Source organism: Muntiacus reevesi, chromosome 19 (genome assembly GCF_963930625.1).
Source record: "Muntiacus reevesi chromosome 19, mMunRee1.1, whole genome shotgun sequence".
NCBI classification, from domain to species: domain Eukaryota; kingdom Metazoa; phylum Chordata; class Mammalia; order Artiodactyla; family Cervidae; genus Muntiacus; species Muntiacus reevesi.
Window position 1 is genome coordinate 31,549,202 of NC_089267.1, and position 18,490 is coordinate 31,567,691.

The 18,490-nt window shown below is 39.9% G+C and overlaps 1 protein-coding gene across 2 annotated transcripts in view; it reads left to right on the top strand.

The window, feature by feature from the left end:
• The window catches only part of ROS1 (ROS proto-oncogene 1, receptor tyrosine kinase), a 111,796-nt gene that overhangs the window by 90,791 nt on the left and 2,515 nt on the right, over nucleotides 1-18,490 (top strand). For both annotated transcript variants that reach the window (XM_065911453.1, XM_065911454.1), the window contains exons 40-43: nucleotides 5,391-5,488; nucleotides 5,704-5,907; nucleotides 7,305-7,439; nucleotides 14,753-14,916. In XM_065911453.1, the coding sequence (XP_065767525.1) occupies nucleotides 5,391-5,488; nucleotides 5,704-5,907; nucleotides 7,305-7,439; nucleotides 14,753-14,916 (601 nt within the window). The remainder of the gene's footprint in view (nucleotides 1-5,390; nucleotides 5,489-5,703; nucleotides 5,908-7,304; nucleotides 7,440-14,752; nucleotides 14,917-18,490) is intronic.

Below are 18,490 nucleotides of genomic sequence, written 5' to 3' on the forward strand. Positions count from 1 at the left end.
ATCAGGCTCGTGGGTGGGGTCGGTGTCTCAGCTCCTATGGAATTTGCTTTAGGTCTCAGATGAGAAACACTTGAGACAAAACAAGTAACTAAAATTTAAATCTGTAGTTTTAAAATTTCTGTTTTTTATTTCTATCAAAGTACATGTGCGTGCATGTGTGCTAAGTTACTTCAGTTGTATCCAACTCTTGCCACTCTATGGACTGTAGCCTGCCAGGCTCCTCTGTCCATGGGATTCTCCAGGCAAGAATACTGGAGTGGGTAGCCACTTCTCCAGGGAATCTTCCCAACCCAGGGATAGAACCCAGTTCTCCTGCATTGTAGGCAGATTCTTTACCGTCTGAGCCACTAGGGAGACCCATCAAAGTACACATTATATGCATAAAAAACTGAACTACATGACAAGGTTTATGGTGAAAAGTAGGTGTCTGCTCATTCCTTCTGGTGTTTACCTCTGCGATCCTAAGTGCTCTGTGGATATGGTACACAGTGAGTTTTCAACCTTGGGGGAAATCTATTGACTGTCTACCATGAGAGGCAAAGATTTAACCCCTTAGTCATGTACCAGCCCAGCCCCATCAGCTCTACACACAGAAAAACTTCATTTTCCCCATTCTTTGACAGTCACCCCAATTTGCAGATAAATCACCTTTGCAGGTTTACATTGCTATGCCTATTTAATTATTATTTGATACTCAAATACTATGATTGTGATTTTTCTCTTGAGTAGTTTAATAAATGCCTCTTTCCCCCATTTGCTTAGCTTTCTATATACCTAAACTTTCTGGCAGAACTGTAATCCTTTCTCAACATGGTTAAATGTATCAGGTAATCCAGCGCCTCGCAATTTTTCCCCTGGACACTTCCCTCATGGAGTTGATATGGGCACCTTGTCTTCTATCTCTACAGAGCTGTTATCTAGGGGTTTCCTTCATGTTTACCCTGGTAATTTCCATGTTGGGCCCTTATTTCCTCAATTCCATGACTTTATTCTGTTTTAGAAAAGATAAAGCACAAGAGGAAAAAATCTCCTTTTTTTCTTTTCCACTTTGAGAAAATGTTCTTTTTCATTCCCTCACACTGGATCAATGATTTGCTGTGTTCTAGGTTGAGAATCCCTTTTCCTCAAAACTAAATCCTCTTTGTCTTTATTTTCTAGCTTCTACAATTGCCTTTAAAATCTTTTGTGCCATTCTGATTCCTGGACAAATGATCAGTGATCTGCTTTTTTGCCCTTCTCTTTGGAAAATTTTAGGAACTTCTCCTTATCTGTGGTACTTTTTACTCATCTGGATGCTCAGCCTGGAAAATCATACCTTTCAGTTCTGGGATTTTTTTCATATCATTTCTTTGGCAATTAACTCTTTTTTTTCTTTATTTCTTTATTCTAAAAATCCTATTATTTGGATAATGGTCATCTTTGTTTTATCCTTTTATTAACTATTTGCTCCTATTTTCTACTCTGTATTTTTGCTCTCAATTCTGGTATATTTCCTCAACTTTGAAATAGAATTTAAAAATTTAATTTTCCACAGCTCATTCTTATATTTTGACTGCCTCTTAAAATAGTATTCTGATTTTTCCATACATGCAAAATCATCTTTTATCTTTCCTAGGATACTAGTTATAGTGTTGTTTTTTTTTTAAGTGTTAATTTGCTTTCTACATTGTCTTGACTTCCTTTTTGCCTCTTGTTCTGGGACCTGTTTGTAATGGGAGAAGCTTTTCTCAAATGTGTGGTAATTTGTGGCCGGTCTGCATATTTAATAGTGAGCCCTAAGAAGCTGATTGGAGCCTATGTGTCCAAGTACCTTCCTTTTGCTGCTATTCTGTTGAGGTCCCCTAATGACAGCATCTGGATGTCTTCCCTGGCACATGCCAGTTTCCCCCAGAGAGAAGTCGGCTGGTCTCCTGCCTGGGCAATAAATGCGTGAGCCTCAGTTCAGGGAGTTGAAGCAGGGAAGAGAGCTGGGGGTCTCAAGGCTCAGAATGAGGATGCGTGTTTAATTTCCTTCTCCGTTTTCAGCACAGAGCCTCAGCATGACTGCTATCTTTGAACTTGGAGTTGTTTTGGTTCTGTGTGAATGTGTGTGTGATGGGTGGGAGGGTGGGTTGCAGTTTGCAGAGGAAAGCCTCCTGCTGCAGTGAGGGGCTCTAGTTAGCCCATAAAACAAGCTTTTAAGTATTCACCTTGCTCTTCACTCTACTTCTCACACCTGCATTCACAGATACTTGCTGCCTTCAATTCCAGAGTACTTACAGGGTTCTATAGTGAAAAAAATCTCTTAATTTTTGTCTTCTTCTCTGCAGGCAGCTAGCTTTCACCTCTCTGGGCTCAGCTAAATGACCACGCCTCCATCCGCTTTCCTTCCTCCAAAACGTTGGCTCATGCTCTATCTATTCTCATCTGTTCACCCTCGTGAGATTATAACATTCCCTCTATAAGGTCACTTTAGTAAGATTTGGGAAGAGACTTTAGTAAGAAAGTTTCTCGGTAGATTTCTTCGTTTAGTTTTTTGTTGGAGAGAGAAGAGACAATGAAGATGGGCTGAAAGAACTCACAGCGCTGCTTCTTTGTAATGAATCCTATTCAGCTAGTGTCCTAGTGGCTCAGATGATCGGTTCTCAAGTGCACATCAGTCCTTCTGCTGTCTTTCCTGCTGGCTACCCAGGCAGCTTCCACGCTTGTCTCCCTTGCCAGGACCCCATAGGACAGGGTGCCCTTAGGTGCTCAGTGCTAGAATTAAGGCCTGGGGTCCGCAGCAGAGCACCACAGGCTCTAAGCCCTCAACAGGCTAAGTTCGTGTGGGGCCAGCCATCTCTCCACGGAGGGTGCTCAGAGGTACCTTTCTAGATTTGCCACAAACATCCTTCTCCTCATCCCTGCTCTGAGACTGTTTTGTTGAGTTGAATGCCTAGGGATTGACTGCAACTGGGTTTATAAACCTTGGGCTAGTCCTTCATTTTCAGAACATTCAGTTTCTGCATCTGTAAAGTGGAATATTGAATCTAAACTTTCTCAGTTCCTTTTAACTTTGACATTCTAAGATGTACTAAGATAGAAAAAGTGAAAAAACAAAAAGAGTGAAAAAAGAAAAAAAAACAAAAAAGCTCTATCAAAAAAAGTTCTGTAGATACAAATCTATTATTTGTATCTATAATACACATTCATAGCCAGATATGATTGAATTCGTGAAATATCTGCTGCATGTTTATTTCATTTAATACAACAGTGGGGGATGTGGCAGTTGCTTTCAGGGACCTCGCCGTATGGTAGAGTGGGTAAGTCACGTGTGAATAACTCATTTAAGGTAGAAAGAGAGAAGGTTCCTTAGAATGGAGCAGAGAATATACCGCTGAAGCTCAGATAAGAGAGATGTTACCTTCTGGCAAGATGCAAGAAGGTTGCATGATGGAGGTCTTCTGTTTGGGACACAATCAAGGTGTGAGAGAGAACAGTTTCTGAAACTACACCCATGTGAGTTATAAAAGGCTTTGACTAGGGACAGACCGAGATAGAGATTTGATACATCTGGAGGGTTGGCAAGAGAAGACAGGTGTCCAGGGTAGCATCTGGAGTTAGAGAGTCCTGACATGGGTGATGAGGTGTCCCAGTAGGTTGTCACGGGGACTAATAGGTGTAAGTTTTAGTTGGAAATCCAGGCAGGCAAGGAGCATCTGAAAATCTGTCAGCAGGGAACAAGGCACCAGCCATCAGACTGTCATTCAGGAGGAGGATTCCCTGGGAAGAATGTCTTCAAGAGTAGAGTAGGTTTTGCCAGGAGTAAAGCAGGGTTCTGTTCATCAAAGAACCAGTGAACCTGGTGGGACACCCAGCAGGGACTCAGACACAAGGCTATGGGACAGGCTTCTGGTGAACCATAACAGGGCTACAGGGGACCAATTCTTGGGAATGAAATCAGGTCGAGTTATAAGATGCAGGTGTGGTCGAGTGGGATCATGGCAATACTGAGTCCAAGATCATCAGGATTCTTCCTACTCTGGGGACAAGACATGAGCTTGTCAGAGGAGACAGAGGGAACAAGTATATTTAAGAGCACCTGTCTATGAGGAATCAAGGGATTTCAAGGTTGTGAATCCTTTGAGATGCTCAGTGACGGATGTTGATGGAAATCAAGCATAGGGAAGGCCTTCCAGGAATGATAGCAGGAATAATGTACAGAGGTTGAGAAATGCAGAGCAGGTATAAGGAACTGCAAATGGCCCCGTGTGACCGAAGCACAGATTGTGGGAGGAGAATCTGTGGAAAATAAATAGATGTGAGGAGAGGCTGGTGCAGCCTGGGACTTCCATGGAGGCTGTGCTCAGGGATCTCTAATAGATGCTGCAGGCAGTGGGTCACAACAAAGTGAGCTAATTAAAGCACAGGGGGCTGGAGACATGGGGAGTTTGGGAAGCATCAGATAGGGATGATAATTTTAGGGAAATAGTAAGGAACAGACATATGAACATAGCCTCCAGGAAGGAACTTTGAATTTTTTCCACATGGTCCTAATAAAAACTCCAACTGGCTTTTTTCATGTAGAAATCATTGCAGCTAGTACAGGCTCAACTATGTGTTTGTGCTGGTTCTCCTAGATGAGAGGAGTAATCTGTGACCTTGAAATAGAGAATTGCTAGCAATTTCTGTGGGGCTCATATGGAGAACAAGCCCATTCTCATGACGGACATTATTGCATGACATTGGGCCAATAATTAAACTATCATAACTACTACTTATGAGAGCAGCTACTGTTTATTAAGTTCCTGGTATGTACCACCAGATTACATATCTCATCTCAGATCCAACACAATCAGTCTTATTGTTCCCGTTTTATACATGAGAAAGTGGTTTCGTGCATTAAGCCATGTAAGCAAGTTCACACAACTTCTAAGTAGCAGAAATAGGTTTTAACATGGTCCATTTGACTAACACCCTGAGAGTTTTCCAATGAAGATTCTACATTGCCTTGGCTTATTAAACATAGTCTTATTTATGTATATTTTGGTGCAAAGTCTATAAATATAGCTGTTTTCCTCTTTGTTTGAATTCCTTAACCGTAACTAAAAATTCCTTAAAAACATCATATATATGCAGTTATATGTATGCATGAATGCTAAGTCGCTTCAGTAGTGTCCGACTCTTTGCGATCCTATGGACACCCCAGGCTCCTCTGTTCATGGGATTCTCCAGGCAAGAATATTGGAGTGGGTTGCCGTGCCCTCTTCCAGGGGATCTTCCTGACCCAGGGATCAACCTGTGTCTCTTAAACCTGTCTCCTGCATTGACAGGAGGGTTCTTTACCCCTAGTGCCACCTGAGAAGCCCAGCCATATATATATATAGTGCAAACTGGAAAAGTGTCTGTAATTTTTCTTTTGTTTCCTACAGTGTCATGGCCCTTTACTCACCTTGGTTGACCTCGTGGACCTATGTGTAGATATTTCAAAAGGCTGCGTCTACTTGGAGCAGATGCACTTCATTCATAGGTATAGTGACTTTGTGGATACTGGGTTCTTATGCAAATTGATACAATAATCACCTTAGTTTGGGTGAAACTTACAAGATAATTAACATTTTCATCCCTTCAAAATAGCAATACTTTCTATTAAAATCTCTCTTCTCTCCAGACCTACTAGTGTTGCTTCTCTGATCTCTGGAACTTTATTGTTAGTATTATTATTAAATATAGCTTCTGCTCTAGGGATCTGGCAGCTCGGAATTGCCTTGTCTCCATGAAGGACTATACCAATCCATCACGGATAGTGAAAATTGGGGACTTTGGACTTGCGAGGGACATCTATAAAAACGATTACTATAGGAAGAGAGGAGAAGGTCTGCTCCCTGTTCGGTGGATGGCTCCAGAAAGTTTGATGGATGGAATCTTCACTACTCAGTCTGATGTATGGTGAGCTTACAGGACACAGAGAAACGTGGGCAGCACCATCAAATATCAGAGCCAGAAGGGACCTCAAAAGGTCATCTTGTTTTGTATGTGAGAAAACACAAGACCGTAGAGGTTGAGTGATTTTCCTCAAGCTAAAGTGAAAGCTAGAGGGCAAGAAGAGGCTAGTCCTGGGTCTCAGCAGTTTACACCAATTCTTTTTGATCCTTTAGCTTACTGGTGTATGTTCAAGAGATTCATTTACTTCAACTATCTTATTAGTCTTCAAAAATGTAGAGGCTATGACTAATAGGAATTGACACCTATGAATTAGTGTCTAAGTTTGTGTCCAAATGCCTACTATTTTGGGATGTTTGGTCATTGATTTATAAGCAGAATTTAAACCATGGATCTCAAAAAGATTAGGACATGAGGGAGGTTTGGACAGCTCTTTATTATTTGAATAGAACCCCTCATTTTTGCTTGTCGACCCCAAACTTTTGATTAGAGCTGCTCAAAATGTAAAGATGTATCCAGTAACTTAAAAAGTAATTTTTTCTATTTATTTATTTGGCTATGCTGGGTCTTCGTTAATGCTTGGGCTTTTCTCTAGATGCGGTGAGCGGGCGCTACTGGAACGGGGGCTGCTGCCTCGTTGTGGTGAGCGGGCTTCTCATTGCCGTGGTTTCTCTTGTTGTGGAGCACAGGCTCGAGGGCCCTCGGGCTTCAGTAGTTGTGGCTTGTGGGCTCAGCACTTTGACTCCCGGACTCAAGAGCACAGACTCAGAAGTTGTGGCACGCCGGCTTAGTTACCCTGAGGCATGTGGGATCTTTCCGGACCAGGAATCAAACCCATGTCACTTGCATTGGCAGACAGATTCTTCACTAGGGAAGCCCTCCAATAACTTTTAAGCTGGACTGGACCTCTGCAAAATTGGGGATAAGATAAAGTTGGCCCTCAGTGTTGCCACTTTTTATTCATGCCTTCCCTCTCCACGTTTGCTAGCACTCAAACTCACGTGGATGAAAAGCTTTCTTGCCCACCCCTAGTGTGTTTACACAATGAAGCTATGAAAGCCATAGGTAACGGAGGTCTGCAGTGCAGGTTCAGCCAGGGAGGAAGAGCAAACTGTGTGTGTGTGTGTGTGTGTGTGTGTGTGTGGTGTGTGTGTGTGTGCTCGCACGCGCGCCCCTGCTAAGCCTTCCTATCACCTTTGAAGTATTGCTAGTAGGCAGTTGCTTGTTCGACTTTTTCTTGAGGTTGACTTGCTTTTAAGTCTCCCATTTGACTTTTATGGGGCCAATGATGCCAATCATAAAGTAGACTCTTGGTAGCCCCAGGAATAATTATGTTGGAAAAACTACTGTAAAGATGATGTTTGTAATAAGTATAATTAAAGCAAATTGTTTAACATCCTTAGGTCTTTTGGAATTCTGATTTGGGAAATTTTAACTCTTGGTCATCAGCCTTACCCAGCTCATTCCAACCTTGATGTTTTAAACTATGTGCAAACAGGAGGGAGACTGGAGCCACCAAGAAATTGTCCTGATGATCTGTAAGTTAATTATGTTCCCATAATCATCTCAAGAACAAAAACACATGTACATGCATTCTTATGCCTCACTGGTATGGTATTTTTAAATAAAAGCTGGAGTTCATGTATTTGTATATCCTATTTAAAATGTAAATTGATTGTGACATTTAACTCACTAAATGTATGATGATTTCTTTTTATTTATATACATATACACACATAATACTTCAGAAGCAAAATCTAGAAGAACAGAATATGTTTATACACTTGGTTAAGTGAATTCTAATAAGTAAACAAAGTATGTTTGTGTGTGTCACAAACATACTCATTTTATTTTGGAACATCTGATTTGACTAACATCCTAATCTGCATATTTAGAGTTTCTCTTAAATAGCAATATATTGTTTAAAAGTGGAATTGCTTTTGTTAATAAAGCTGATATTAGGGTATACTACTACTAAAAATATATAACAACCTGTATAGGTTTTTATCTATTTATGAACTTAACATAGAGTAAGTATTAAAGACTCTATCAAATTGGTCCTGGCAACTACTGAATTCTAATAGATTTGTGTTCCTTGGAACAGTAGGTGATTTTGATCTAATTATAAAGGGAAAACAAACCAGGTTATTTTGCTGTGGACAAATCTACCTTCTTGTGAACAACCTTTTAGCAGAAATAGGAAGTCTTGACACTTTTTCTGAAAGGTGTCTTACCCAAGATGTTTCTGAAAGAACATAGAATCAACAAGTATAAACTCCCCTGTTGTATGTACTGCACCATGCTACAGATTGTGTGGAATACAGAGGTGTTTAAACCAGAGCCACGGCTCTTCAGCATCTCCAAATGTATTTTGAAAGAACAGACACACACATGGAGCAGTTGGATAACAAGCCAACATGTAATAACGTGCTAAACTGTGTGGTACAGAGAAGTGCAAAAGGAATTAGCAGTATGCGGATACACACCATGGCTGTACTGCCTTGACTATGCTGTGTTATTTAGAGGATTATTCAGACTGGAGCCAAAAGATGATTAAGAACTGGGCACCTTGGTTGGATGTTGTGTGGGTGAATGTTTTTGTATTATTTAAGTCTTCCAGCTCGAAGAAGATTGGAATCACTGTCTGTTTCTGATTTAGCTTTTATAGCCTCTGGGATATTTTCAGAAGGATCAGTTATACACATATCTGAATGAGTTTGGTGGCAGTGCCTAAAAATATGATTCATGATCCTTTGGGGGCAGATGGAAAAACTTCTATAAGTTAGGGGTAAGAAATTTATACAAATTTTTAAAAAGTTAGTCTAGGGCTTGAGGGAAAAAAAAAAACCCTAGCATTCCTAAGTATGAAATATATTTGTATCAAGTAGTTAGCAAACTAATCACTGTTTTGCACCTCTTACACATCTATTGAATACTCAGAAAATTTCCCCCAAATTTCAGTTGCACAAAATTTTCCTTGTACTGTTAGAATTCTATTTGGCACTTCTTCCCCTCTAGCGGGTAATGTATCTCATCATAATTATGGATTTCTTTTTTTTGATAGGCACTCTAGGAATCACTGAATTATACATTTTGATTAATGTGTTCATTCCGTTTGGGGAGGAAGAAGGTAGATAGTTAATTGTCCTATTGTAAGGAAGAAAAATGCAATTATATTGAACTTTGCCCTCTCCAAAGGTATCCAGAAATTTAACTAGAAGGAGAAGGAAGAAGGAGTGCTAGAAAAGTTCTAGAAAAATATTCCTGATTATGAGTGAAAAAAGATAATGTTCTATATGATTTTATCTTGAGTAATTATTCATTTGGATATATTATTGCTCTAATTTTATGAAAGTATAGTTTCCTTGAAGTCAAAATTTCCATTGCTGATTTTGAAGTTCATTTGAACATCAGTAATTAAAAAACAAACAACGCTCCACACCCTCCAAAGGCTGCCTGCTTCAGATCCCCAGGAAGGGTTAACGATCCATGGCCGACTAGGAAGACAAGCCCTGCTAAGGAAATGGAGCTCTCAGCGATGCCATTCATCTGGCCACGGCCTTAAGTTGTCATGATAAAGATTAACTACTCTCCTTAGAGTGCAGAGGAAACTGATTTTATTTGAAGCCTCTCTCTGGGATCACAGGCCAGCTTAGAGGGCTGAAAGTCTGTGCTGAGCCGATCTGCACCTTCCATTCACCGCTTAAATGCTCTGCACCTGGATGCTCTCTGGGTCAGGGAGCCCATGGGCGGCTACGCTGTGCTCAGCTATTAATGGAATGTGGGAGTTCAGAGCGTTCCCGCCCTTCTCTCCATAGTCTGGGATGTATGGTGCAAAGCGCAGTCCTCAGTGTTCCCTTCGGCTTTTACTTTGCACAACAAGCTCAGCACTCTCAGGAATAAATGGGATCAAAGGGCAATCTACATCAAGTGAGAGCTCTTTGGGGTTCTCGGCCACAGGCATCACAGGGGAAACTGAAGTTACTGGAGAGTCTCTCCAATGCAGGAGGTCACGATAGAGAACATGGAGGCTCACCATCTTATTTTTATTTTAAGAATATGTATAAGTGTTAGTTGCTCCATCATGTCTGATTCTTTGGGACCACAGAGTCTGTAGCCTGCCAGGCTCATCTGTCCATGGAATTCTCCAGGCAAGAATACTGGACTGGGTGACCTTTTCCTTCTCCAGGGGATCTTCCTGACCCAGGGATCGAATCCGGGTCTCTTGCATTGCAGACAGATTCTTTACCATCTGAACCACCAGGGAAGCCCAAGAATATGTATATCTGGATGTTAATTGCATCTTTCCAGGATTGCATATAATAAGTAAGGGAGTTTTTCAAATCTGAATCTAATGTGATTTGCTTAAACCCCTATTAATTAACCTCCTCTTAATTCTGAAAGATGCCATGCAGTTTTCATCTGTTGAATTTCAATTGCCTTATGAATCCAAGAACTTTACTCATAAAAACTAATAATGAGCATGGTTAATGAGTTTTGTGCTATTTGGGAAAAAATTGAAGCAAAGAGGAGTAATAGGGTTGGTACGGTGAATGGAAGAATTCGAACTGAAACACTTAGCTAAATGAGATATTTCAAGTTTCGGAGTATCTGTTTAGAGGTAGAAACAGCCCAGGTAAATTTTAACAAAATTGAAGGACCTGTCACTTTATTTAGACTAATATGATTGAATATTTGTAACTATAACTTGGTAAAAGTATTTAATGGATGATATTGAATTGTGACAAGTGAAGAAAGACCCCTATTTGTAAGGAAAGACTCCTATACCAAAGAAATAGTTGTTAATTTACAAGATGCAAGAAATGCATTTTTTGGGGGTCTGATAATATTTAAAAACCTAGTCATCTATTCCATTGCCATCTTAATATTGTTTAAGAGCACAAGTTATGTGTGTGCTCAGTCTAACTCTTTGAGACCCCATGGACTGTAACCTGCTCTGCTCCTCTGTCCATAGGATTTCCCAGGCAAGAATACTGGAGTGGGTTGCCATTTCCTTCTCCAGGGGATCTTCCCGACCCAGGAATCGAACACACGTGTCTTGTGTCTCCTCCATTGGCAGGCAGGTTCTTTACCACTGCACCACCTGGGAAGCCTGAATAAGTTGTACTCTTTACTTTTAAATGACTATTGCTTCAAGGAGTGTGCCTCTTTTCTTAATCTAGGGCAATCCTGTACTCATTTGACCCTGGACAGTGGGAGAGAAGAGTTTTATATATTTATCAGGTCACTTGTTTTTGCCATTAGAGAGTTAAGCAGAATAATGTAAATTAAAGCCTCCATAGATGAAAAATTAGGAATGTCTGCTTACATAACTTACATAAACTAAACTTTTGCAGGAAAGTGGGAGTGGGTGAGGTTCAGAGGAGAAGGGGCAATTGTCTGGGTGCTTTCCGTCCTCTCTCCCTCCTTCCTTTTCCTCCTTCCTTCTCACTCTATCATCTTCATTAAGTGTCTTGAATACTTTGTAGAATGAAGTGGATTATAAATAAGGGAAAAACTTCATAACGGAAATATGACAAGTCTTGGGAGATTCAACGTATCCTTTGGTAATATCTCAGAATTACGACCTTGTTTTAGAAGAGGTGAGGTTTCTGGCGGCAAGTTACACTTTACTTTCTCCTTTCAACTGTGTGCTTAGTCAGTCAGTTGTGCTCAGCTCTCTGTGGCCCCACAGACTGTAGCCTGCCAGTCCACAGGATTTTCCCAGCAAGAATCCTGGAGAGGGTTGTCATTTCCTACTCCACAGAATCTTCCTGACCCAGGAATAGAACCTGCATCTCTTGCGTTTCCTACAATGGCAGGTGGATTCTTTACTGGTAACACCACTTTAGCAGTCCACCCTTAGGTCAGTCATTAACATTCTATTTTAAATATTGGTTTAAATTCCATGATCAAGTATCAGTTACATGATATTATTTCACAGTCAAATTGTCCTTCTTTGAGTTATTTGTTTCATTCCTGTTGCTAAATGCCAAAGATTATAAAGCAATATGTAAAGGATTAGGTTCTTAGTGATGACTCCAATCTATAAAAAATACAGCCATGTTCAGTACTCTATATCCAGAATGTAAATTGTAATATAAATGAAAAGTCATGAGATCAATACTGAAAAAGATCAGTATTAGGTTTCTCTATAATACTCTGATATTGAGTATTACCACTGACCTGAGGTGCTTGTCAAGAAATAAAAGAGATGGAAGTGGAGTTTTTGTGCCACATATAGATATTACTATTCAATCAATACCTATGACGGTTTCTGGGTCACTGTCCCCTAGAGATTGAATGCATTCTCACTCCATAGTCATTGCTTTAGTCCACTATCGCCTCTCACCTAGTCTTCTCTAGTAACTTCCTTGCTTCCAACTTGCCCCTCTGCAATCAATTCTCCATATATATCAGCTAGAGTCATCCTTTAAAAATGTAAAGATCATGCCCTCTTAAAAATCTTTGACAGCTTCCATTGTGTTGCATAAAATCTAGCGCCAAGGCTGATCTTTGACCTTTGTGATCTCGCCTTCCTCTCTGGCCTCATCTCTTACACTCTCCCCCTCAGGGACTGCTCTATAGCCAATATTGGCTGTCTTTCGCATTCTAAAATGTGCCAAGTTCTTTCCAAAGTTAGGAATTTACACATGCTTTTGCCTCTTCTAGTGTGTTCCCTGACTTTCATCCCCACCCAGTTCCCATGACTAGCATCTTATTTTTCTACAGAGTTCATTGGCTTAAATGTCACCTTTGCAGAAATTCTTCTATGAACAACTTACCAAAAATGTTCCATCTCTAATTAGAGTTCACATTTGTTTTCTATAGTACCATTTTTAGAACTTGTCATTTTTAATTATATATTTATCTGTGGATATGGTAGCACTAAAATTTTTAAATACTTCCCAGTTTATGTTTCTTTACTAGTGTTTCTCTCTCTGCCCCCAGTCAGCCTTCTAGCTCCAGAGAGTGAAAGAAGAGAGCAGGTACTGACCTTTTTAGTGAGCCAGCAGACTTGGAAACAATGCTTAGAGCAGAGAGTGGGTTATGTAGAATCTTTTAGCTCCTTGTTAGTTTGCTAAATGGCAACTTTGAGCTACTAAACCTATAATTCTATATAATCTAATAAGCAAGAAGAATTGAAGAGAAACTCCACTCCTTCTGAGCTCTGGACAAGGGGAGGAAGAAGAAACCTTGACAGAGATACAAGTGTGAAGATGTTGGATATTTAGGTCCTGAAACCTCTGGAGGCTTCAGTTAGATGAGGTGTGTCTGCTCCTCCAGACACAGGGAGCAGCTGCCTGCTCCTCCCAGCCTGGCAGGATGGCAAGGAGATCCTTGAGCAAGGACCCCCCACATTGACAGGGACACTCAGCATCCTGAGTAGGATGGACTGGCACGTCCAGACAGAGAACATGTAGCTTGAACTTCGAAACCTCCTTTGTTTCCCCGTGTAAAGTGAAAATTTTGTTGAAAGCTAGAACTTTGGCTAGGGAGCATCCTATAGGCAGGCAGCAGAAACAGGAAAGGATTCCCTGAGCCTTGTCAGCAGATGTAGGACGTGATGCAGTCTCAGAGAGGCCTGCAGCTAGAGAGAGAAACGGGAGGACCAGTTCCATGAGACGGACCAAAAGAGCAGGTAAAGAGATCATGGATTGCAGATAGCAGCCGATGCCTGCAGGATGGACCAGACCAGTTGCTCCTTATGGAATTCCTCATCATTCCACTCTGAGACTAGAGAAGGCCTGGAGGGCACAGTGGGGCCCAAAGCATCCTTCACAGGGCCAGTACAGCTCATTCAAATCCTGACATCCCCTTGGAGAGGAAGACAGAGGGAGTAGGAATGGCCTGAAGATAAGAGACAGCGAGTTATTAGCCATAAAAGACTGAGGATTACCTAATAAGGGTGGCTTTCAGAACAGACTAGTTTATAACTGGCATTGTTCTAAATGAAGTTAATTTTCTTCTGCTGGGTGGGGCTTTGAGAATTATGTGGACAGGAGCCATACCAACACATCTCTTGATCTTGATACCCTGCTTGTATATAATGTGTCCAGCAGATCTTTGCTGAATGAATGAACACTCATTGAGAGTTCTGTACAGACATGTCTTAGACAATCATTAAGGAAAAGATAATAACAAACAACCAGCTATTTATGACCAGGGGAACTGAGCATCTTAATCAACCTGACAATGAAGAAATGGATCTGATTTCTGCCTCTGATTCTGCCACTAAATATCTGTGTGGCTTGGAGTACATCTTAGATTTTGTTTCAGATATCAGTGTATAAATGTAAAATTTAATCTCAGCTTCTTCAATAATTTGTATAGCTGTTGGTTTTCTTATTGGTTCGGTAAACATTTTCTAACTGTATATTTATCTATTTATTTGATTAACAATTGTTAAATGTTGGTCTTTCAGAAGGAAGAAGTTTTCTAATAAAGGTAGTTATATTGCCAGCAACTGTTATCTTCCTGACCCGTGGCTCAGCGGTAAAGAATCTGCCTGCAGTACAGGAGACATGGGTTTGACTCCTGGATTGGGAAGATCCCCTGGAGAAGGAAATGTATTCCTGCCTGGGAAATCCTACTGACAGAGGCACCTGGCAGGCTACAGTCCGTGGGGTTGCAAAAGAGTCAGACTTGACTGAGCAACTAAACAACAACAAGAAATTAAATAAATAAGAAACAAAAGCTTTTGTTCTGGTTCAATTAATATTAATTATGGAAAACTTGGCAATAACTCAAATTCTTTTCCTTCTGAAATGACCTTACCCAGGTTATCGGTAACGGCTACCTAATGATATCCAGTCACCATTTACTTTCATGTCTTTACTCATATATCCAGGTGGAATTTAATGACCCAGTGCTGGGCTCAAGAACCTGACCAAAGACCTACCTTCCATAAAATTCAAGAACAGCTTCAGTTATTCAGAAATTTTCCCTTAAATAGTATTTCTCAGTGCAGAGGAGAAGTAAACCCCAGTGGAGTCATAAATGAAGGCTTTGAAGGTAAGTTTGATTCTTCCTCAGAATTTCTGGGTTTTGTCTCCAGTGTTAACTGAACAAGGTCAAAATGGGATGTACCTGGAAGATACCTTCCATGCACAGGGGGAATAATATACTGGCACCATCCTCATAATTAAGTATTTATTATCCTCCTCTGAAAGTAATTTTACTTTGTTCATTACATTAAAAAAAATAATAATGATATGGCCCCTGGATTTATAACTTAAGATAGTAAGGAAGAGAATTAACATGTTGGGCTGTATTTTCATGAGGCCTGTTCTCTTCATTCTCCACTTCTCATGCCAGTTTGGACCCCGATGTCAGAGTTGAGTTAATTACAGTTGATGGTACGTTATCATCGTTGGTCTATGCAGGGTTTCTCTTTCATTTGTTGGTTTAGTCCTTTATACCTGTGTTCCTCTTCTGTTCTATTTCCTCTTTCTACCTGTCAGGTAGCCGTTTAATGTGTCTCTGTTAATTTGTATGTTTTCTACAAAATGTGTATTGTATGCATGGATACTTTAGTGCTCTACAGTGCTTCTTTTCTTCCTTTTCACATTAATACTGTGTCTTTAAAAGTCATCCATGTGTGTATATCTAATCTAGTACTTCAAACTGCCTAGTTAGTTTGCTGTGATTATTGTAGTGGGTCCTACCCTGATAAAGGATAGTGTAATTCCACCTCAGTATTTCGGTATTAAAACACAATAGTCACTTACTTCATTTCCAAAGGCAGATTTATAATACATTTGCCTAATTGGCTGCAGAAAAATAAATTTTAACATGATCCTTTCCAGTTGTTCGTAAACTCCATTCCATAATTAAAAGTTCACAGGACTTTTTTCTTTTTTTTTCAAATGCAAACATTCTTGCTTAGAAATAAACCTGGCAAGATGGACCATGACTCAGAATCCCTCGGAAATTAAGCCTCTTGGCTCAGTACTGATTGATTATACAATGGCTGATTGTTGCCCTGGAGGCATCACTCTACAGTGGGACCTTCGCCTTGAGTGATGCACTTGACTAATAATAGCAGGGAAAAATAAAAGGCCCAGGATGACTATCTACTTGTCTTATTTGCTGTGTTTCTAACTACACATTTTGAGTAAATTTCGATCCATGACATGAATGGAGATAAGACTCTGATCATGAGACTTTCTTTAACATGAACAGCTAAGTGACAATTTGGAAAGAGATATGCTTTGAGCATGCACCCCGATCCTCCTCAGAATAAGCCTTGTTAATAATCTCACATTGGCGCTACCTGCTACCTCATCATGAAGCTGAGCTGATGATTCTGAGAGTGTCAGTGGTAGAAGACAGAAGACTGACTGACTTCTTGGTGGGCACTGAGAGAAGTCAGAATGGGAAGCGGAAGGTTGTCATGGAAATCGAAAAGAGAGACTCAGAGTCAGAAGTGATCAAACGCTGCAGAGAAAAAGAGTTCTGTGGGGATATGAGGAATTTATAGTTGACTTGTGTTATATTTCAAAATTCAGCTCTGCTCACAGAAGCCTTTCCTTCTAATGTGTACAGACATTTGTAAAAAAAAAAAAAAAAAAAAAGCAAAGGCTTCCATAATGGGTGTTAGAAGGCCTGAGAGCTTAGCTTTACCTTAGGGTCTACCAGATGTCTCCATGAACCCTTACAGAAATCTTTTTACCATGTAGCGTTACCTAGTTCATCTATGAAGCTGAAGTTAATACCAAACTGCTCAGGGTATCTATTAAGGACAAATCCCTTTTAATGAATGGCTTTTATTTGCAATACTATATAACTTTATTTCAGCACTTTTGAATATTCCACTTGTGCTATTTAACTCATTAAATCCTTACAATAGCCCTATGAAGTGGGCATTATAATATTACCATTTTACAAATGAAAAGACTGAGGTTAGTAACTTGCCCATGGTCATCCTGCTGAATGGGGCTGGAGCAGGACTCTATTCTAGAGCCTGTACTCTCAGACTTCACAGAGTGGCAGCTAAGGCAAGGAAACTTTGTTATCTTTAGTGTTCTGCATAGCTAGGGGTAGTGAAAGAATTTGCTACTTTTGGCCTGCTAGAAAATCTGTCCTGGTTATATCTAATTTATTGAGGCGCCAAGTTGTTGACAGACTGAATTAAAATTCTAAAGGATATTTTTAAAAAATAGAGAAGCAGACATAAATAGGCAGAATAAGGATACTTGAAGAGGTTAACAGGGAATATAATCAAACTCTAATAATTTTTTAGAAACAAGTCTGTGCCATGACAGATATATGATTTTGGTAACAAGAGAAATTCACATTCTGAAATCTACAACAAATGTAAATCGTGACCACAAGGAATGGAAAGATATATGGGGATCACCTTTTTTGATAATTGGCATGTGACGGAACAAAAGTGACAGAGAAATGAGAAGAAATAAAATGAAAAGCAGAGGTTGAATATTTGCAAAGGATAGAAATCATAGAAGTCACTTTAAGGCAAGCTTACACTTAATTGACTTTTAAGTAAAAGAATGTGTTTAATAATAGTTTGTTGTTTTGCAGACTGGTGGATGTATTTCACAAAGCAGTAAGAAGTCGTCTTTGTTATTGTCAGAGATATATAAGAAGACAAGTAGAGCCACTAGGAGGACTTTCTTGAAGAAAAAAAAAAAAGGAAGGGGGCATTAGGATTAAGGGAGCAATAATACCATGCCTATGCTATGGTCCTACTGACCTAATGGGGTGGAGAGGGGATAGAGAGAAGATTAGTAACATATCTGGGCATCTAGTAAAAATATCCTAGTGACTTCATCCAAGCATTTGTGTAAACATCACCTCATCAGTCCCAGAGAGTTCTACAGGAAACAAATCTAAATGCTCCTCTGCTGTTCTAAACATAGCCAGTCAGCCGGCATATGTCTCGTCTGTAAATACCCTGTCTTACTTGGAAGTCTTTATTTTAACATTTCCCTCTTAAATCAAGGGTTGCCAAGTGCATGCCGTCTTTGCTCAGGATCTCTGCTCTAAGAACCTGCAAGTTTTCTATTTAGTAGTTTTAAGATCAAAATAAACAACCCACACCATCTCTCATAAATTCCTTATGCAATAAGAAGATGTACTCATTGCTGAAAGCTTGCCAGGGTCAAGTTACTAAATATTGTCCTAAGTACTATGAAGCGATGAAAGAGTGAGCTAATGATTTTTCTTTGACATATTGCACCAGAATTTGTAAAAATAGAATTTATTTCCCTTATGGAAAATAATTTATTTCCAATGTAGGCAAAAAAATTAAATCATGCTTCCCAATATACCATTTAATGAGCCAAAGGTATGGCAGTGAAGCAGCTGATAATGTGAGTACCTAGACCTATGTTATAAGCATATGTTTTTGTTGAAATTTAAACTCTTTTAGCCTAATTTCTTTAAGCCCTTCAGGAATATCATCCTAGTTTTCTCAATAATCTGGGCCATTGGGCAGTTTAATCCTATTTCTTCCTATCATTTTTTGATATTTTTATTGCTATTTTCATGCATAGCAAGTTATTCTTAAGCATTTCTCAATGGCTATCAGTACATATTGACAATAATCATAACAGTTGGATCCTTC